A 22,820-nucleotide genomic window follows, 5' to 3' on the forward strand; every position below is an offset into this window, starting at 1 on the left:
CTGACAACCTGAGTAGGAGTATTTCTTTTGCAATTTTCTACTCAAACTTCACCATGATAAGAAATAATATTTTAAAGAACTAACCAAACAGTAATGCTAGTAACATGGTGCTGCTAGTTGGCATAGAATTTATGTTCAGCTCTGAATGATGAATAAACATTTATCCTTTCTATCACAAGCTGCCTTAATTTTCTTGGTGGCTGATAAAATAGGTTCCCCTCAAATTTCCCCCAAATAGAATTGCTTAAAAAATACTTTATAATTAAGCATTTTAATGATGCATACCATTCTCTCAAATATATTTACGGGATAGCATAGATATTAATGTTATGTTTTCACTAAATTTCCTACTGGCATCATACACATTACCTTCCAGGCTTTGGCTAAAAAATTTACTAGCAGCCCCAGTTAATATATTTCTGAGGAGCTATGTAATAAGTATTCTGAAGTACTATGAACACAAAGTATCATTGCACTCAGTTTTCAAAAAAATTTAAACCAGACGTTATTTATTGAACGTTGGTCAGGTAGCATATCACCCCTAAGACAGCATTCACCACTATTCACTCACACAGTGAAGAACCTTTAATCCATGCCAGGCAGATATATTAAACCAGTTTTAAAATGTTCTGCAGCATCTTGCCACACAGTATGTGATTTGTGATACAAGAAACATACATATGGGTTAACGAAACTTTACATCATTGCTGTCTAATTGTGCTTTTTCAAATAACTCGGAAACAAAATTCAGATTCTAACTTTAAGTCAAGAAAAAGAAATGGAAAAGTCTGGAAGTGCAGTTTTTACCCAGACAACAGCTACAAGTTGGTTAACCCCTGTGGGCCTTGAAAAAATCTTTTAAAATTATCAACTCTGAGTATATGGTCTCTCTTAAAGTAATCTAAAAAGCACAGCTAAACAAGTTCATTTAAACTTTTGGGGGAATAATTACAAGCAGTTAGACAGAAACACTCTGCTTTCAAATCTACAGATCTATAGTTTATAATAACAGACATAAAAAGTCCTCATGACTGGTCAATGCAATCAAAACTCCAGTGGTTTAGTGACCATATTCTCCAGGAACTGAGATGTTTTGCAGATTTCAATTCACAAATAGTCTGCATGACTTCCAGTAGCCAAATTTTAAATTACATGGACCACATTTTATTCTTAAATTAAAATTTCAGGCATGTAAATGCTATATCTATTTTTTAGAGTAATCTCCCAAAAATTATGGTTTGTGGTTTCAACAGTTAATTATAGAGATGCCAGTACCAATACATAGTGAATCTTGCATCAGTAAAACTAGTGCATGCTGGTTAATCCAGAAATACTTTCTGAGCTCACTCATGAGATCACAAGATGTTCATCACAGAGACAAACTTACATTTTCCTTGATGAAGACAAGTATGTTTTATTTGTCTAAAGACAGTTTCATAATTCATCTGAAGGCATGAAAGAAAAACATAGTAGGTACCACTCTACAAGAGTGATGAGCAGCAAAGGAAACTGGACAGCAATCAATTTACTTATAATAAAATACTGACTGGATATTTCATAAAAAACCATGAATATCTAAGATATTTGAACCATCTGGAGATGAACTCTAATAGAATGTATGAAATCAAAACCAATGCTTAGGGTACCTGGTAAATTCCAGATAATAAATGCTGTCATTTGTTGCCATTTATTGCTAGAATTCTATTAAACATGGAAGAAAAATTTAAAAGGAGATATATACACTTACTGGAGTTTATTTTTAATGTATACAAAAGTAAAAATACACAGAAGGATTTTTTTCTTTTGTTGGATTTTTTTTTAAACAATACCACCAGCAGTTCACTTTCTTCTTAAGAATACTTATGGATCTGGACGAAGTCATATACTTGACCTTGGAAAGCATCCCTGGAAGTGTTTAAAAAATGCATAGATGTGATGCTTAGGGACACGGTTTAGTGGTGGACTTGGCAGGCCTGGGTTAACGGCTGGATTTGATGATCCTAAAAGTCTTTTCCAACCTAAATAATTCTATGATTCTAAGGTATCATATAAGGAAAGACAGGCATGAGAGTAAATAAACTGCAATTCTGTGGTCTGTAAGTGATATATATCACCCTTTTCTATTTTAGCACTTTCTTCTTCTCTTTACATCCTTCATTTTATTGCTTTATTTTCTATTTCTATGCATTCTAGTTTCCCCTTTCTTAGATTTTTTTGCATTAAATCAAGTCTGTAAAAAAATCTTGTTGTTGTCATTTTTTTCTGAATTCCAACAACCTGTTCATCTCTCCATCCCTTCTAAATTGTGTTCTTTCCTCTCCCACTCTTCTCTGTCTAAACTTGCATTGTATATTCTAGTAGTTTTGTCATTATTTTTCTGTAGTCTTGTCCAAGTCTGCCACCAGCTATAAAGACCTATACAAGATAGTAACAAACTTTCCTTCTGAAAACCCTTGACTCAGAGTAGAAGAGTTATCAGTGAATTTCAGGAAAGAGAATTAATATGGAGAATACATGTAGCTCAGTTTTACATAATGTTCCCAGAGAGGAAAGACTAGCTCAGATAGTATAAATTTTTATTTTAAAGAAAACTTTTTCACTATAGAAAATACTGGTTCTAGTATGAAAAAAAGGAAAGCTGCAATTCTGTATTTCCAAGCCTAAGAACAGATATTAAAAGACAGATATTAAAAAATATTGAAATTATATTCTCATTCTACATATGAGTACATGAATCCAGGAAAAGAAGTGTTGTCTGTTACCAGGCAAGCTGTTTTAACTACCTGGTAAATCCGAAGAACCTATTTTAAAAAAAACTCAAGAAAATACCAAAATAAAACTCAGATTTTGGAGACGTGGTTTCTGCTTAATTCACTCTACAGGATATGATGCTTACTTGCTGAGCAACTATGGAATATTTTGTTCTTTTTTCCTTTAATATGAATGACACTACTAAATACACAAGCGGTTGAATACACCATTAGCAAGTTTGTTGATGATACCCAGCTGGGAGGTGCTGTTGACTCTTGAGGGACAAGAGGCCTTGCAGAGGGATCTAGGTACATTGGAGCATTGGGCAATCATCAGTGGCATGAAATTTAACAAGAGCAAATGCTGGATTCTGCACATGGGATGGAGTAAATTAGCAATGGTATAAATTGGGAGAGGAGTGGCTGGAGAGCAGCCCTGCAGAAAGGGATCTGGGGGTGCTGGTTGACAACAGGCTCAATATGAGTCAGCAGTGTGCCCTGGCAGCCGAGAGGGCAAATCGCATCCTGGGGTGCATCAAACACAGTATAACCAGCTGGTCAAGAGAGGTGATTAGCCCACTGTATTCAGCGTTGGTGTGGCCTCACCTTGAGTACTGTGTGCAGTTCTGGGCCCCACAGTTTAAGAAGGATGTTAAGGGACTCAAATGCATCCAGAGGAGGGCAACAAAGCTGGTGAAAGGGCTGGAAGGAATGTCCTATGAGGAGCAGCTAAGGACTTTGAGTTTGTCTAGTTTGGAGAAAAGGAGGCTGAGGGGTGACCTCATTGCTCTCTGCAGCTTCCTGAGGAGGGGAAGTGGAGAGGGAGGTGCTGAGCTCTTCTCTCAGGTATCCAGTGATAGGACGCATAGGAATGGTTCAAAGATGCACCCATGGAGGTTTAGACTGGACATTAGGAAGCATTTCTTTACTGAGAGGGTGATCAAACACTGGAACAGGCTTCCTAGAGAGGTGGTTGATGCCCCATTGTGCTAATTTTGTCTGGGGATACAGTTAATTTTCTTCATAGTAGCTAGTATGGGGCTATGTTTTGGATTTGTGCCAAAAACAGTGTTGATAACATAGGGATGTTTTAGTTATTGCTGAGCAGTGCTTACACAGCGTCAAGGCTTTTTCTGCTCCTCACACCACCCCACCAGCGAATAGGCTGAGGGTGCACAAGAAGTTGGGAAGGGACACAGCTGGGACATCTGACCTCAAATGACCAAAAGGGTATTCCATACTATATGACATCATGCTCAGCATATAAAGCTGGGGGAAGAAAAAGGAAGGGGGGCTTTCAGAGTGACAGCATTTGCCTTCCCAAGTAACCATTACGCATGATGGAGCCCTGCTTTCCTGGGGATGGCTGAACACCTGCCTGCCCATGGGAAGTAGTGAATGAATTCCTTGTTTTGCTTTACTTGTGTGCACGTCTTGTGCTTTACTTATTAAACTGTCTTATCTCAACCCTTGAGTTTTCTCACTTTTACTCTTCCAATTCTCTCCCCCATCCCACCAGGGGGGAGTGAGTGAGCAGCTGTGTGTTGCTTAGTTGCTGGCTGGGGTTAAACCACAACATCCATGCCTGTCAGTGTTTAAGAGGCATTTGGACAATGCCCTTAATAACATGCTTTAACTTGTGGTCAGTCCTGAAGTGGTCAAGCAGTTGGGCTAGATGATTATTGTAGGTCCCTTCCAACTGAAGTAGTCTATCTCTCGTTAAAGAAGTACTCACTTCCTTCTGTTTTTTAAATGCAATCAAAATATGTAATTGTTTGTTTCACAAACTTTATCTCCTAGACTCCTCCATGAAGAATAATGTCTACTGTGAAAGAGTCTGTTGATTTCAGGTGCCCAGCTGAGTTTTCAGAACACTTTACACATGCTGGATGAATTTCATTGCATGCTTCAGAGCTCAGATATTTCAGAGAGGAACCCAGATAATGATGAACTGATAATTAGCAAGTAAGAATGTAACATATGCTTTGAGTTGCTCAGTAGCACATGAGAACCACACAAGGAAGCCAGGAATGGAATTCAGAGCTCTTGCACTGCAAGCAGGAATCCCTCCTTCTTCTTCCTCCCATTCCATTTACAACATGTTCTTCCTATTCTGCAAAACTGAGACAGGCCCTGAACAGAGGTCTTGTTTCAAAAGTTAAAGTGCTTTTACTGTTCAGATGTGACCCATCAGCACAGCAGAGATGAATGTAAAATAGAAGTCCAGTGGAAAAGACAGCACGTTACCATCTAATAAAGATTGCAGGTTGTTCTTGGCTTGCTCCTTGGCTCCTGACTGCTCCAGTTATCCTTCTCCAAGACAAGGCCTACAGGCAGCTCTAGGAATTGCTGAATGCAGTGGATTGCTCTCAAAAGACTATGAAGAAGAGATTGCACAGTTTGGAAAGTTCTGCAATATACAATAGTCCAAAACTATTTAAACTTTGCACTGTCAAAATGCTGTTCTAGCATTTGTGCTCTACTTCATGACATTCAACACATCCTCAAGTTCCTATCACTCTGGTGGGCTGTATGCAGTTCTCACTTTTCCTTTTTTTAGACACTTTGTATCAAAAAACATACACCAAGTAATAACTTATGTTTTAAGTCACAGACTTGGTCAAATGTTATGTAATGCAGATACAGTCAGCCTGATTTAGAGAGAACTAGACCTAAATAGCGTGGAGTGGACATGAGCTAGTATGTAACACAGCCTCAGGATCAGAGAATGGTCCCTGCTTCACAGAACAGCCACAACAACAGAAAACAATTTAAAATTTCATGGTCATCCTTAATTCTGTCATCTCCTAGCATCTAAATACTTGCAAATTTGATGTTCTTTTAAGACAGTTTTTTAAGTGTAACATACACCTAGACAAAAAGACAACATTAGAATACAGACATGTTCAGAGATGGACAGAAGTTAGTGTCAGTTACAATTTAGATTTGCCTACAGCTTTGATACAAAGCCTATAATTTGATATGAAAGCATATCTGGCTCTACATCATCTAGAGCTTTCCTGGATCAAGATGGAATATTATATGATCAAATCTTGATCAGTCCATGCACTACAGGTGTGCAACACCAATTACAATGAGAAGCAGGAAAATGTTGATGCCTTTAACCTGTTTGCAGTCTGTCCCAAAGTCACTACATAATTTTTTTAACCTCATAAATAAAAAATAATTTCCATACTAATATTCCTCACATATTTTTATTGCCCCTTTTTTACTTTCAGTGAGAAATACTTTAACTGTTGAATATTTTGTTATCCTTTGATGCAGAGCAAAATTTCTCTTCTAAAGACAGAGTTCAAGTAAATAGAATTTCAGTAATGAACTCCATAATAAATCCTATAGAAATAAACAAAGCTATGCAGTGGTTTCATTTCTAAGATTTCTCAACACTTCATATTTATATTAGCCAGCTTTTCCAGTTATGGTCTCTGTCTCTACAATCTTTGTCTCACGTTCTTTTTCCCTGACAGCTCCTTTTTAGAACTGTGTTTCCTTTTGGCAAAAGGAGCTTCATAAACTGGGAGGAATAGCAAGTACTCATATGGAGAAAGCAGATACAGTTTTTAATATGAATCATAACTAAATGAAACATTTATTCCCTGAGTACAGAGATCAATGAAAATAAGTGACCATAGTATAAGGATATACTAAGCTGAAAGGAGAGAAAAGTGCCTGGTTTAGCCACCACAAGCTATTGAAGAAAATGTCCCTCCCTAAGGTTCAAATGAGTAATAAATGTATGTAGTTATCACAGATTCACACATATTCCCTTAAAAGTTAATTATGTCAAATGTTCCTATCTAGACAAGTGCCTACTCCTTCAGAGCCAATTATTTTTTCTGTTGTATACTTTCAAATCTGTGAAGTGACAATGGCCTGCATGACAGAAAATCCATGGCTAAAATCTTGTATCTAACTAAATCAATGGGAATTTTCCCATTACTTCAAAAGGTCATTAACTCATTGCCATCATAAAAATAAGATTTGGCAGTACATGTAAGGTTCTGATACTTGGAACTGTCTTTTGCTATGAGATTTTTTAAAACATTCCTTTTCCTACCAGACTCACCATTGTTAAAATAGTAGTTAAAAAAGCAATCTGTCACTCACTTGATTACAAGAATCCAACAAATGAGTAATAAAAATATTGGAGAAAGTTGGCACCCTCCTCTATTTTGTTTCAAGACTTTCTCTATTTAGCTGCACAGAATAGAGTTTGTGCTATCATTTGTATCTTACATATAGTTAAGCAAACTGCTGTATTTAAACAGCAAACAACTAGTAACAGCCACAGCAGGATCCAGCAGAAAGATGAGTCAAGATGATTCTAAACATTAATATTTCCAGTAGCCATAAAAAAAGGAAAAGGACAAATATTTGGTCCAAAGGTTCTTTTAAAAAATATGGTGTCTTCCTCTTGCTATGGGCAGTACACAGTGCAGTAGAAAACTGAAATTCTGAGGCAGATTTAAAGCTATCTCCCATATCTTCTGAAATTGAGGTATGTTGGGGAGATGATGCATTCAGTCTCCAGAGAGAAGAAAGATACTGTTCACACAGCACTTCTACTCACCAGTCCATGCAGCAGCAATGGTGTTGGCTTTGAAGGAAGCCAACTGTCCTGCTCTCCCAGCCAGAGGTAAAGAATTGCATTGGTGGCCACTAGAGGGAGGATTAGGAATATAGTAAATTGTGGGCAAAAGACACCCATGATGAATCACATGGGACAACCTATAAATCCCCCACTGCTGCCAATAGGCAACAATTCTCAGATACTGCTATGGGCTGGGAAGTATAACTGAGTTGTTACCATCTGCTACAGAGGAGCTGCTAGTATGTATCCTAAACTTTGGTAGCTGGAGGATAGGAGGGCTGACTAGGTTCTTGTGAAACATACCTACAAACACACAGACACATCCCTTTATTTACAGTTGCCTTATTTTCCTTCTGGTTTTTAATCTCTTTACTTAAAACTTCTGATGTCCTTTATCAAGAAAGCTCCTGTGAAAAGCAAACATCCCAGCTTCAACAGAATCTCAGAAGAAGTATCAGCAGAGACACACTGTGCCAAGATACACCGTATTTAACAAAAAGATCTGAACATATTAAATGTACTTGAAAACAACAAAATCCATTGTAATAAAATGTTCTTTCACTAAATTAAGGTTTGAGGCATGTCTGAAAGAAATGTTTTCAATTAGTTACCTACATAATTATGTAGTAAACTGTATCTTGCAATTCAGTTTGCCCTGAAGTTTGACTGCCTGGTGTCTTACCTCCAGCACAAGTGGCAGTACATTCTGACCAAGGCAGATGATTCCATGCAAAGCCAACTTCATTGTCTCCACTGCCAGTGCAAGAGATGGGAACACTGAATTTATACCTTATACCCAAATTTTGCTCCTGTAGCAGAATCTGTAGTTGAAAACAACTGGTTATACCATTAAAACAGGCAAGAAGAGAGCAACTACAGTGACATTTAATCTAGGTATGTGTTATGTCCTATGAAAGGGAAAAAAGTAATAAAGGAAGCCATAGGTATTCCCAAAAGAATATGGACTAACTTTTAAAAGTATTATTGTCTAAGATGAGCTTTGTCTTTTTTTCCCTTGACACAAATTTATAACTTCTGTAAGTTCTTTATTCTTGACATAATTGTTCTAAAAATCCAGTTTTCATAAAATTATTGTCTTAATGGAAGCAAATTTAGTAGCTGAATAATTATGAGGTCAAAGTTGGTTAAGTACATTACTGTACAAACATGCAGCAGTCCTCACTGAAATCTTGTGAGGAGCTACTCACATAGCAATTATGTAACCTAGCTGCCCTTGCTTACACTTCTAGTGACTATAATAACAGCAATAACAGTAACAGCAACAGACTGTTGCTGAGGTCATTGTTTTCCCCTAATGCAATAGCCAACAGCATTAGCTTGGTGGAATCACAGAATCAAAATTCTTGATACAGCTATATCACTGCAAGTGATACAGATGGAAGTGCAACAATCACTATGAGCTTTTATCTACCCTCACTGTTGAACTTCCACATATCAGCTGTCCAACACTAGTCTTTGATTCCTTACCCAACTTTTTCTTTCTGTTACTAATAATATATATCATGTTAAGATGCAGCAATCTAACACATCTTAGAGCTATTTCTCATTCCCTTCTACCTTCTGTGATATTTTGCAGAGGCGTAGGCATATCTGCCTATCTCCATTGGACAAATGAGCATAGAACTTTCAATAAGAAAGTCAGTGACATTGACTGAATAAGAAAAGGTGTAACTCATTCTGTATGGACTCTAGCTTATCCACAGCTACAGCAGAAACAACAGGATTTGGGTGTTTGAAAATGTCACCTAAAATGTGAATATCCAGGCAACAATCACTCTATACACAAAAATATGCTGTCTGGCTCAAGTAATCCCTGAATTGCAAATCTGGCAGCTGATAGAATATACTGGGCAAGTATCACCCTGTTCTTATACTTCTCCTCAACACAGCAGAGTAACAGTAGGCTCACTATTGTCTACTGTCAGAGACAGGGTACCAGGACCCTGGTCACATCTTCTGTTACATTCTCATATTTTGTACAATCTATTCAGAGCAATGTATGTCACAGCAACTACTTTAATACAGGTCAAATCATGATACTCCTGCTGTGGTAAAAGTATACTTCATATTCAGGCCACGCTTAAAACCACAGACATCTAAAGAACTTTCAGGAACTGTCATGCTATATCTTAACACTTCTATGTATCAGCAGTATGCAGAGATACATTATATACCCCATTTACAATTTCTGCTACCATTATTACAAAGCACATTTAACACAGATGGGGTGTTTTCTGTGAGATTTCCTGGGGCTCTTCTGACTTTATCCCTTTTTCATCATGTTTGCCTGTCAGTTTTGAAAGATAAGCAATCTGTGTTAAAAAGTTGCGTCCCAGCTAGTTAAGCTGTATACTCTTTGTAAACACAACCTATTTTGATTTCATTCATGGCCTTGTCTTTCCTAAGAACATAAATATATATTTCAAATTTCAGAAATATATTAATTATAACTTTACCATGACTATGAGATTTTCTGAAGTAGGGCCTAGTGCTTCCAAAGACTCTGGTTCATCTGTTGGCCTCTTGTAATGGAAAGCTGTTCCAGCAACATCAAACTTTCTTGGCCAGTCAATAGTCCAGGCACCATTAATATAGTAGTCATCCTCTTCAGATTTTAAAGCTTAAAAAAAAATACAAGCCACCTAAAAATTGGAAGCAGCATTTATAATGGAGAAGTCATTGCAAATTAAACTATTAATCTTAGAAGTATGTGAGCTTCAGCACAACATCACTGTTTTTTCAAGCATTATAAAACCTTTTCTTTAGCCCTGGTCAAAATGTCCCTCATGTAGTTTGACAATATTGCCTCTTCAATAATCTTCAATGTGCAGGTATACTTTGCAGATTTCAAGATGCAGATGCTATATGGAACTGAAAAGGAATAAGGCCTAAAAAACCTAAAGACCCACCTGAGAAAAGTCTCAGGTCTGTAAAAGCCCCATTCTGCCTTGCAAAATTGCTCAACTCTTGTTACTGAGGAACCATAGCATGTAGTGCTGAATCGCTCTGTTCTTGCTCACTGTACCCAGGCCTAAGCCATTGTTGGAAATCGCTGTACCAGATACTAGAAATCATAAATTAGGTAGAGTTAGACATATCAATAGAAGGAAATGGTAGAAAGCCAAGATTTTTTTGTACAAGATTCTGGCAGAGCCACTTATAAAAGAAAGTTGAAAAGTTCAACCCTGAGGAAGACTACCTGAGCGGGGTTGAAGGCTGGAACAACCCTCTAAAAATTGATGCCAAGAGAAGACTCTGTCTGAACTCCACCCAGGCTCCACCTAGACTCTGCCTATCATTAATATGCAATGATATGTTGTAATTACATGAATAATGTATGTAGAGATGTTGCAATCATGTGTGTCAAATGTATAAATTAGCCTGTTTCGCACCTGTGCTTGGGAGCAAGTTTCTGTGGTGCAAACCACCTCCTTCCCTGCACAGATAATAAATACCTTGCTGCTAAGAGTACAAAAAGTCTCTTAGCAGTTTTCTTCATTCCAAGGTTTTTCAGCTTCAGAACAAAACAGGATGCCTCATGCAACTTGCAATATATCTTCAACTTTAAAACTGAGCCCATGTGCAATGTATACTGTTCTACTTAAAATATATGTAGGTCTCAAATGTATAATCAATTATCAAACTAATCTTTAGATTAAGATGTTGGAGCATGGGATAGGTATCTCAGACAATGCGCAGAGGAAAAAAAGAGAAGGAACGTTGAGTCTGAGAATTTATCCCAATCAGTTCTTGCTTTGTTGTCTTTGTCCAATGTTTTTTTTTCCTTCTTAAAGCATAAATCCAAGATATTTCTACTACAAAACCAAATACTAGCTATTTAATCTGCCAAGATATTTTATTATACCTAATTTACAGCCTTAAACCATGAAAGTACTGTAGACAAAACATAAATTTCTTAGCTAACCAACCAATTAGGCTGGAGAAGCAGATATTATTCAGGGACTTATATTTTAATTTTTATCAATAATATTAGATTAAGTTTCTAAATAAGAAACTAACTTTGTTTCTTAATGTGAATATTCTGTTAGTTAGACATTGACTTCTTGACTTAAGGTGAAGATTACCGAGTAATTCAGCATTCATATTTTCTTTAAATAAAACATGTTCTTAAAGGCAAAATGATTGTTGGAAATACATGATCAAACAGCCATGTCATTTTTTGTTGAGACAAATCATTGACTATACTAGATAGGGAATTTACAAACTCATATAAGACAACTTAGGATCGAGTTGTATTCTCAGTTACATTTGTGTGGACAGAAGGATACTTTAAACACTTAGGGAAAATGTCTGAATGACATTCAAATGTTCTAAAAGAGATGAGAGAGCATTCACATGAACAGGAGATAGTTAGGAGGCAGTAACATTCTATTGGTGACAACCATATTCAGCAGGGATTAGTAACCGTTTCCATCAACACTATAAGGTCTGTAAAGGAATGTCTTTCCATAGCATAAATCTAATTCCTTTGACTTCCCTGGATTTACTCTGGAAACACACATGTGCTTTGAGTGAAGAAACTAGCTCTGACATTCACTTAAATGGAATTCTCAAAGTAGTTCAGATTCCTTATTGTCTATATAGGTTTTGTAGTACAAGAAGGAGATAGTAAAAAAAGTTAGTATAGGAGAACAAGACAAATTGCAAGCAGTACTGTACTAAAAGAAAGGAATAGTACTTCCACTATTTATCTATTTTAAGCGGGTATATGAAATAACTATGCTATAGCTGAACATCAGTATTTTTTTTATTAGTGGTCTTATTTCCACATAGCAAAAATTTCTATCCATCCTGCTTTTACCATAGTGTTTGTACAGTTCTTTTTAGGGAGCAAACTAGAAGCCTTTCTTTCCCCAGAAACTGGTGATCCTAAAACAGTGATCTAGTTCACACTCACAGTACAAAACATCCCAACACAAAATAAAATGGCTTCTGTGACTTATTAAAATTATCTTTTGTAAGGATATAATGGCAGCTTTGAAAGTTGGAAACACAAGGAACTAGTGAAGAAGAATCCTCCATTTGTGTTAATCAGGGCTTCTTTGGCATAAAGCAAGGCAGTGAGGTGAGAGCCTGAAACTCAGGAAATCCCTTGAAATTGTGACAAACATATTAAAAAAGTATTTATGTACCACTTTACATTTTTAGATGTGGCCAAATTAAATATCAAAGAAGTTGCCTATATTTTTTATTTAAGCCAAAAATGAGACATTTTTCATTCATTTTATACAGATGGTGCTGATCTAAATGCTTTTTCAGATCACTTTCTTCTGCTTATAAATTAGAGAAACAACAAACTTAATTGTAGTAGCTAAGAATATCTTCTTTATTCTGTTTTTTAGCTACCCATGGAATCAGAAACACAATATGAATCCATGTATTAAATATAATGAAACTAATATTGGTGTAGATTCCAATGTTAAAAAATGTTCTTTTGACAATATGGTTCATAGCAGAAAATGACCATGATAGGATGTACTGTATGCCTCTCCCACAACCTCTGTTTGAAATGTTAATATAGGATATATGAGCAACCTATACCCGTAGTGTATATTGACATAGGAGAGGGGCCAGGGGAGCATGATGCTGAAAGAATAATAAGCACTCTATTGCTGGAGCAGTGTTGTTATTATTCCTGCAGAATGGAGGGAGATTGATAATCTGCTGAATTACAGGAGGGTGGGGGCAGGCAGAAAGAAAAGTAGGCATCTAATAGTAAAAGACACCATTATTATCAATATAATCCATTTAGGAATTAATGTACCTAGGAGAATAATTGCCGTTCAAACTCACACTTACAGGCATCATATGCAAATCAGGGTACAGAGACTTTCAGAAATGCATGTTGTCTTGAGTTCAATGAAGCCACATTTGTACGCATCAGTATTAAAAAAAAAATACAAAGAAAATTTAACACAGTCTTTAAAGAAAGGAATGATAATCTGGGAATTTGAATTTAATTCTGTGCTTTACCACATGCTTCCTGAATGTTCTCAATTAAGCACCTAGTTTTTCTGCATCTCATTTTCCTTATCTATAAAACAGCGATGGCATTAAGTCCCTACAAGACAGGAACAGTGGAATACATACATTAAATTGCCTTAAGATAAGGAGAGAGTATTGTTAGCATTTAAGGTAACCATGGCTGTTGATGAATAATCATTCCAAGAATAAAATGGTGTTTTAAAATGGTACAATCCCCCAAAATCAGAGACTTCCTCAGATGGAAGACACTACCTCAGAGTGGGACAGTATATCATTTGAGTGTTCCTCATTCACTTCAGCTCAAGTCTGACATTAGAACTATAGTGAAGTTGACCTGATTTTGCACCAAGTGGACAAGGAGGAATCACATGATATAATTCATTAGCTCCACTCAGGAGAATACATCCAAACCAACTGCTGAAACTATCTGACCACAACCTAATATTAACAGCTACCATTCCCTCTGCTGCTTCTACTATGTGTATGGTTTGGCCAAACCAGAAAATGTACCTTCAAATCACATCATTATCTTAATAACAGACTGCTATTTAAACCATGCTCTTACCAATGTAGTTCTTTGACATTGCCACTTCTCTTATTTCTATGTGCACAGAACCTCTTGGAATTTGAATCACTTCCATATAGCCTATAAGATAAAGATAAATTTTATTTCTTGTTGTTTATCTTAAACAATATTAGTCATAAAACTAATAAATTACTACTAAAAATTAGTAAGAGATATGGGACTCAAATGTACTTCAACATTTTCTTTCATGTGATATAATGGAAAACAATTTAAATTTCAGACATAAATTTGAAAATGATAGCAAGAATTTACCATATGGTCAGGAATTTCTTTTTATAAATGCTAATAAAGTCTTTTTGACAGTGTATCACAAATAATTAATGTATAAAATGATCATAGGATAATTCAGGCTGAAAAGCACCTCAGACAGTCATTTAGTCCAACTTCCTGCTACAAGCAGGATCAGCTAGAAGATCAGACCAAGTTACTCAGTGCTTTATCCAGTTGGGTCATGAAAACCTCCAAAGATGGAAACTGTACTACCTTTCTTGGCAACTTGATCCACTACTGAACGGTCCTCCTGGGGAAAGTTTTTCCTTCCATTTGGTCAGCACCTGTCTTGTTTCAATTTATAGCTGTTGTCTCTCCTCCCACTATGTACCCACCACTGTGAACTGTCTGGCTCTGTCTTCTACATAACCTCCTCCTCATAGGTATTAGAAGGTTGATACTAGGTCCCCACAAACCTTCTCTTCTCCAGGCTAAATAAACCCAGTTCCCTGTGCCTCTCCTCACAGAGGGGCAAGTGCACCAGCCCCTGATACTCTTAATGGCCCCTCACTGAACTGAACTCGCTCCAGTGAATCAATAATTTTCCTGTATTCGGGGGCCCAAAACTGAAAACACTAAGTTTGCAACACTAATATTGTCTTCTTTAAGCTAAGCTTTCAACTAATTGCCCATACATACTTCCTGATTTCTTAATAACATGAACTTAAGAAACATTTTTGGATTCTTTCTACTCTAAAATATCATGTATAACTAAATATCAGATTCTACCATACTCATTAAAATCGTACACAAAATTACTTTTACCATGCAACCATAACTAATGAATTAAAAAACCCCACCCACTTCTTAAGTGCAGTAAAGACCATGAGAACTAAGTACTCAGTAATGAAACGTTATTGTATTTGAAATAAATCCAAACTAATACAGAAAAAGGAAACAACAAGGCAAAAGGAGTCAAAGTGAATGACCAGCAGCAATGCCATGCTGGAAATCAATGCAGCACTGTTATTTGCTAAAGTCATCTAAATGCATTGTGCAACAGAATGGATGTTGGATATATATGCACATACCTCCTCTGGGCAATGAATCATTAAAGAAACCTTCAATGGCTTCACATGTACTCCCATCTCCTCCACAAACACGGCATGTATCTTCCTTAGTATTAGACCCCAAAATATTATCACAACCTACATGCTGAGAACAGATAAGAACAAATATTTTAACAGGATTATGGTTTCTTGCACCATTATTTTCATAGTTTTTGGAAGTATTTCTCTCAAGTTTGATAGTCAGTTGTTCTTTTTATCTACTCTGGTTTTGATAGCTATTACCATGAGTTTTCACTTACCAGAGGAAGAAAATAAAAACGTAGAACAATCCACATTTCAGTTTGTTATCAAATCTTGATTAATAAATACTTTGTATTTCTACGGTGACTTTCAGGAAGGGATTTCCCAGCATTTTACAAACAATGTAATTATTAAAATTATCAATAAATGATTAGTGACATTTTTCTTTAATATCACAACAGCTAATTGTGTTCCATCTATATTGATTTAAGGAAAACATTTGCTGTGTGTTCCTTAAACATTTATACAGTATAATTAGTATTATTGTTCCCAAAGGTATTTACAGCTTCATAGACCATCTTTTCACATCCTCCAGGCAAAACTTGCAATTATTTTTATAAGGTTGAATGTAAAGTGTAAATTACTTCACTGTAAGAATGAATGCAGAATGAAGCTCGGTAAAAGGTTGAATTATATGCTATATTAGGATTCAAAAGCCTTTGGAAACAAGAGAGAGGTGTCAATAACTGATCATTAGAAGTCCATTACATTTCTGATTATCTGAGAAACTTATATACAGTGAACAATGATTAAATCCCTATAACTTATTGATTCATCCCTATTACGAAGCTAATGAAAATATAGACAGTTGGATCTTTAAAAAAAAAGGAATGAACAAGTAGGATGTAAACAGAATGAACATTGCAATTTGCCAATTTTTCCAGGATTTATACAAAAAAAGGAGGCAGATACATAACTTGGTTTATTGTCTAGCAATATTATGTACCATCTTGTAAACAGGTAATATATAGGTCATAAAAGAAGTTAAAAAACTTTAAATAATTTAAAAAATAGTATTATTCTAATAATTTACATTTCAATTTTCTGATTCACCAAGAAGACAGAGACCCAATTCTCTTACATATCTCATTCTCAACTTGAGTTTTAGTCTGATTATTAGTTTTAAAAGATTTCTCAAAAGTAGTAAAATCTTATTATGTATAAAGTACACCAGAATTCCATGTTATTTCTTGTGCATTATTGTTAGTTTACTAATACATGGCAAATGCTTTTGATCTCATCATGTTTTTCAATAAACATACATCTTAAGCACTCAATTTAGCAAAGCACTTAAGCATCAGGTTAAGCTTTAGTTATGTTAATGTTTTCCGTGAAATCAAATGATTTTTAGAGTCACCAGCACTGTTCAGATGTTTAGACTTAAGTACATAATTAAACACTTTGCTAAACTGAGACAGCAGTGGGATGAATATAACCAAAAATATGGCACAGACCTCCAATTCTCTGCAAATTCATGCAATGCAGTTCTATAGAAATTTACAAGATAATCAGATTTTTAGTAAATGGGAAATACTTGCATCAGTATACACTTTTTCATAGAACTACTGAGCAATATTGACAACTTTCTGTTTCAATTACATCAAAAGCAGAATTGTTTGAAACAGGATGAACTAGTTAGAGAGAAACAGATTGGTATGTTCATATTTACTGTTTTTCAGCCAGAGTGGTGTTCTAATTGGAATGATGGAACAGGCTTTGGAACACAGCAAGGAATCTGTTCATCTCCTGTTGCCCTTTCCACCAATTCTTCAACAGAAACCACAAAGAAAGTAAAAAGATGAAAATGAAGGAATCTATGAATGTCTGTTGGAAGCTACTGAAATTCAAATTATTGGTCTTATTTATGCAATACCTTTTTTTTCTTTTTGTCTCAAACTTACTCTTTCATTAACTTGACTTGTTAACACTCCCATTTCGTATAAGTAACAAACAAGTACCATAATTAAATGTAGGAGATAGCAGACACAACAAAGTAATCCAGAAGTATTATATAAAACATTTGCAACCTTGCATTCTCCATTGATACAGATATCCAGTGAATCAGCATTGCACTGAGTCCCGTCTATTACTGCAGGAGCACGTTCAGTGTAAAAATTATAACCTTCAGCCAAGCAGTTTAATGCACATGGTTTAACCCCACCTGGACAACAAAAATGAAGAAGAAAAAAAACCCAAAAACCAAACAACTAGAATTCTTGAAAAGTTAATAATTAATTAAAAATATATATACCTAAACAGATCTGAAATGTATAATCTTATTTCATACTTGACACATATAATGTATACACTTTATTTTACTTCCCTTTATTGATTTATCTACTTGACTCTTCTTTCTTGCAAAAAAGATTATTTATCATAGTAAGATATGTAAAGGATGGCTGTCTCCAAAATGATTCCATTATGTTAATACAACCCTAATGATTATTGAACAATTTAAAACAATAAGGGTACCACTTCATTATCTGAAAAACATGAATAACAAAAGAATGTAGTGATATAAGTATGTCAGGGTAAATTTCAAAAACAAGATCAGACTATTTCAATTAGTAATTTAGTCCTGTTACTTGAATTACACTGCAGCTCAGACCATGTGATCACAATGGTCCTTTTTAGAATTTTGATCTAAAAAACTAAGAATAAAACAATTCAATAAATTACAAAAGCACAAAGGGGAACATGGACTTATTCACTCAGGGTTTAGAACAGGAAAAGACAAAATAATCAAAGGGCAACCTATGAACTTTGAACGACAGAAACATAACTAAGCTTGATTAAACTGTCCCAAAGAGAAAAAGAAACTACAACTCTCTTCTCTGCCCCAAAATACTCTTTTATTGCACAGTGTGATTATTTATAATTTAATTATCAAAGTAGTCTTTAGAGATTCTTATAAATGCTTTTTCCCCTTTCTCCTTTTCCTACTCTTCTGACCTTAAGTAAGGAAAACTTTGAGATTTTTTATACCAAACTCAACACTATATCATCAAAGGCATTTACAGATCACCTATGCAATCTCTAATTCTACTGCAACTGCAGGTAGAGAAGGGCTCCATATTTTAAAGTGGACTCTACAATGATGCTCACTCCCCTTCACAGTAAAACAAACCTCTACCAGAACAGAGATGACTCTTCTGTAACATTTTTGGCAATTGACAAAAATACAAGCTTAGCAAACTTCGCTCATTGTATCTTAATTAAAACATTCAATTTACAAACATTACTTTATATATAACATTTAAATAATTTTGAAGACTTCACATATGATAACATTTTTGCAAAGCTACACCATACCTCCAGTGTAGGGTTTCCAGTTATAATACTTTCCTCGAAAAGCCATATTGTCAAAGTCCGCACATTGTTTTTCTCGAAAATCGCGGGCCCCTGGAGGACATAGCTAAATTAATAAAGACAAAAAAAGATTAATTTGTTCTGAATATCAACATAAAAGGAAATACTTATATGCTTATATTACAAACATTATCATGCAAGAGACTAGGAGGTGGTTCCTTGCTTTATCTTGTGACTCTTTACACTCTTCAGTGTGATTCTGACACTTTATTGATTTACAGTTGAATTGTCTATTTTGCAATCTTAGGCTGGCATGAAGTAACTGAAGTAATTTAAACAAAGGTAAGTTATATAATAGTTTACATAAAACTGGACAATCAAAATCATGTCAAACTATGCTTCATAATCAATCCATCGGCTATCTCCTTATAAACACAGATAAAAACAGCTGAAAAAATTAAACCAAAATAATTTTGTTAAGAGCTCTACACTCAGTTGTACTGTACTAAGAAGCTGTACTGAGCTATGTTTTTAAGACACTGAAAAAAAAATTAAAATATTTTCTGGAGAGCTGTATCACCTTTGCTTACTTGTAGCCTTGACAAAAGCATTGTATTAAGGCTGAGAATGAGACTAGATATCATACTTGGTCTTGACTCTTACCGGTCTCCAAGAATGAAAATTTAAATACTACTTTGATTTAAATTTTCATCACTTCACATTACCAATTATGAAACTGAAAAATAGCTTTTTTACTTGGAATAAGGGTAGGTATAAGTGTAATTCATCTCAGGAAAGAATTACAGGAGAAACGGAATTCTTTGCTATTTCACATTTTTCATCAGCAAGTTCAAAATAATAATGACAACTAATCTTGAGTACACCCAGAATTTAGATAGCACATTAAACATTGTTATTAATGATTAAGTACCTGCTGCAATTGTAAGCTTCATCAGATAAAGTATTTGAAATATAGATTAAAATAATTTTTAGACTGGAAGACAAAATAATTTGTTTGAACAGAAATTAGCAGTGTTAACAAATATTACTATTTTATGAGCAACAGAAAAGTCCATTTGATGGCAGTTTTACTAGTCTTCATACTGATCTCAGCCAGTTAGCATTGTTCAGGAGTCTGAAATGCATTCAAGTGAAAGGGTCTGTATAAACATGCATGATAAAAATTTACTGCACAACACAAATATTAACATAATAATTATAATTCTCAGTATACATTAATCAAGTCAGCCCATTGCAATATGATTCAGAAACTACAGAATTTTTCTCCAATGTTGAAGCTGTTGCAATATAAATGAAAATGCTGGACATTACTGCAATTTTCAATTCTGTCTATATATCACTTTATTATCTCCTTCTAACTAAAAATACATTTTTGAATATAACAACAGTAGAAAAATACTTTTGCTACTTTAATTCAATAATCCTTCAGATCATAAAAATAACTGTAGAGGATAAAAAATAACTATGTAAATAAAATAAGAATTTAAAAATAAAATTAATTAGGAACACAAATTAAATTTGCCTCTTTGCATCATATTCTCCAAGCAGTAGAAGGACCAGTCTTGAATCTGAATATCTCTGATACTGGTCACTACACCCTATTCTTCAGTCTCATGCTTAGATACTAATTTACATGGCTGGTATTTTAACTGCATCAAGTTACCCTTACAAGTTAATTAAATTACACATCACCACCCCACCCACCCCCAAATGAAATCCTTTTTCTAAATAGTTACACTAGGACAAAACAATCAAATATGAAGATTAGTAAAGAAGGATAATGACTTCCATATTTATACTCTTTAAAACAATTCTTGCAATCTGATCTTTGAGATGTAGTCCTACTTTTCATTTGATGGTGATCTTGGGTGTATTTTGAGGCAACAATATAATCTTCATAAATAATCTGGATGATAGGGAAGAGCATACCCTCAACAAGTTTGCTGATAATACAAAACTGGGAGGAGTGGCTGATATGCCAGAGGGTCGTGCTGCTGTCCAGAGGGACCTTGACATGCTGGAGAAATGGGCCCACAGGAACCTCATGAAGTTCAAGAAATGAAAGTCCTGCATGTGGGGAGGAACAACCCCATGCACCAGTACACATGCTGGGGGCTGACCAGCTGGAAAGGAGCTTTGCAGAAAAGGACCTGGGGGATCTGGTGGACACCAAGTTGAACATAAGCCAGCAGTGTGCTCTTGTGGCAAAGGCGGCTAATAGTATCCTGTGCTGCATTAGGAAGAATGTCAACAGTAAGTCCAGGGAGGTGATCCTTCCCCTATACTCAGCACTGGTGAGGTCACGTCTACAGTACTGTGTCCAGTTCTGGGCTCCCCAGTACAAGAGAGACATGGCCATACTGGAGAGAGTCCAACAAAGGGCCACAAAGGGCCTGGAGCATCTCTTATATGAGGAGAGGCTGAGAGAGCTGTGACTGTTCAGAGAAGAAAAGGCTCAGGGGGATCTCACCAGTGTGTACAAATACCTGAAGAGAGGGCAGAAAGAGGATGGAGCCAGGCTCTTTCCAGTGGTGCCCAGTGACCAGACCAGAGGCAATGGGCACAAATGGAAACACAGAAGGTTCCTCCTGAACATCAGGAAACACTTTACTGTGAGGGTGACCGAGCACTTGCACAGGTTGCCCAGAGAGGTGGTAGAATCTCCCTCCTTGGAGATATTCAAAAGCCATCTGGACATCGTCCCGGGCAACCTGTTAGAGGTTTGAGCAAAGGGGACTGGACAAGATGATGTCGAGAGGTCCCTTCAACCCTCAGTCATTCTGTGATTCTGTAAGCAAAGCTAAGCTACATCTTTCTCTTACCCTATTAAATATTGATTCAGTTTTTGCCACAATTTAAACTGCTAAAATCACTGTTTGCATCCTCTTTTCTCCTCAAAGACAGCTCTGGAAGTCTCAAAGAAAACCAGCTACCCACAAGCATGCTTAGCCTGTAATCTCACTGCTGACAAGAACAGAAGACAAGGCTGGGAATACCTGGGAGCAGTTATAGGAACTAAGGGAGCAAAGCCACTCAAACAATGTTCCTGCTTTCTTGGTATTTTATCTGGGTTATGGTAGTCCTGCAGATTAAATTCTGGTTTGCTATACTGCAAGTACTGTTAAATTAATTTAACAAACTAATATACCAATGATATCAAAGCTTTTACATAACCCAGTGTCTTTGGCTCTAAAAATGCAAATCCATCAATCCATAGATAGATTGGGTGACCTCTGCAATAAAATAAGTTTTTGTTTTAGCAGCTAAGCTCTCTCAGTGAATACTGACAAGTACTAGCCCTTATCTCAGGATCTTGCTCTTCATCCAAATCATTAATTTGAACACTGAATCATTAATTCGAATCCAGTTTCAGGTGGATTCTGTAAAGTTTTCAGGCAGTCCTTTTGAAGACTACAGTTACCAAATGATAGCCTGAAACCTGAAAAATTCTGTATAAGCATAAAATGCAATATACTTAAATTTATTTTTGTTCCATACTTTTCATATCTTTTCCAATATCTCACTAATACATGAGAGGAAATAAAACTAAAGGCAATAATGTCCTCAAAAAATGCATTCAAAATAATAGGTATAGAAATGCAAAAAAAGTTACTGCAAGGTAAGCTACAATATGCATTTACAAAATGTCTGCTCTATGGCACTGTCTCTCTGTGTACTCTTCTCCCAAAATAAATTTGCAATAGTTGCTTCTCTTTATTCGGTAAAACAGTTCAATTTTTTCATGGAGTTACAATATGTACATAGATAACTTCTGTCAAACAACAGGCTGCTTGTGCTTCCAAATGCTCTTTTACAAGACTGCTAATCATGAGGTAGGAATCTAACAAACGTATAAGAACTTATAATCAGGTCTGAAGAGTGTCCTGAGAAGATGATGAAATAATTAAAATGTTGAGTCAAAAAAGTACTGACTTTAAGAACAATATCAAAATTTTTAAGACTGAAGCAAAAATAAATCATCTAAGGAGTGTTAACAAATCATTGAATCAATGTTGACATGACATCAGACATCTCACAGAAATCTTTTTATCTTGGAGCTTCAAGTCAGGCAGACTTCAGTAGTTGAAGTCATCAGGTTTCCTATTAACAAAGAGCTACACTACACCACACACATGAGAAACACAGCCAGAAGG

General features: G+C 35.7%; 1 protein-coding gene across 1 annotated transcript in view; it reads right to left on the reverse strand.

The window, feature by feature from the left end:
• LOC119140728 (A disintegrin and metalloproteinase with thrombospondin motifs 6-like) overlaps nucleotides 1–22,820 on the reverse strand; it is a 145,904-nt gene that overhangs the window by 29,988 nt on the left and 93,096 nt on the right. The window contains exons 13-18 of the mRNA XM_037372261.1: nucleotides 18,649–18,751; nucleotides 17,364–17,497; nucleotides 15,277–15,400; nucleotides 13,955–14,035; nucleotides 9,840–10,003; nucleotides 8,045–8,183 (exon numbers count right to left, since the gene is read on the reverse strand). Of these exons, the coding sequence (XP_037228158.1) occupies nucleotides 8,045–8,183; nucleotides 9,840–10,003; nucleotides 13,955–14,035; nucleotides 15,277–15,400; nucleotides 17,364–17,497; nucleotides 18,649–18,751 (745 nt within the window). The remainder of the gene's footprint in view (nucleotides 1–8,044; nucleotides 8,184–9,839; nucleotides 10,004–13,954; nucleotides 14,036–15,276; nucleotides 15,401–17,363; nucleotides 17,498–18,648; nucleotides 18,752–22,820) is intronic.

The sequence above is a fragment of the Falco rusticolus genome, chromosome W, assembly GCF_015220075.1.
Source record: "Falco rusticolus isolate bFalRus1 chromosome W, bFalRus1.pri, whole genome shotgun sequence".
In the NCBI taxonomy this organism is placed as follows: domain Eukaryota; kingdom Metazoa; phylum Chordata; class Aves; order Falconiformes; family Falconidae; genus Falco; species Falco rusticolus.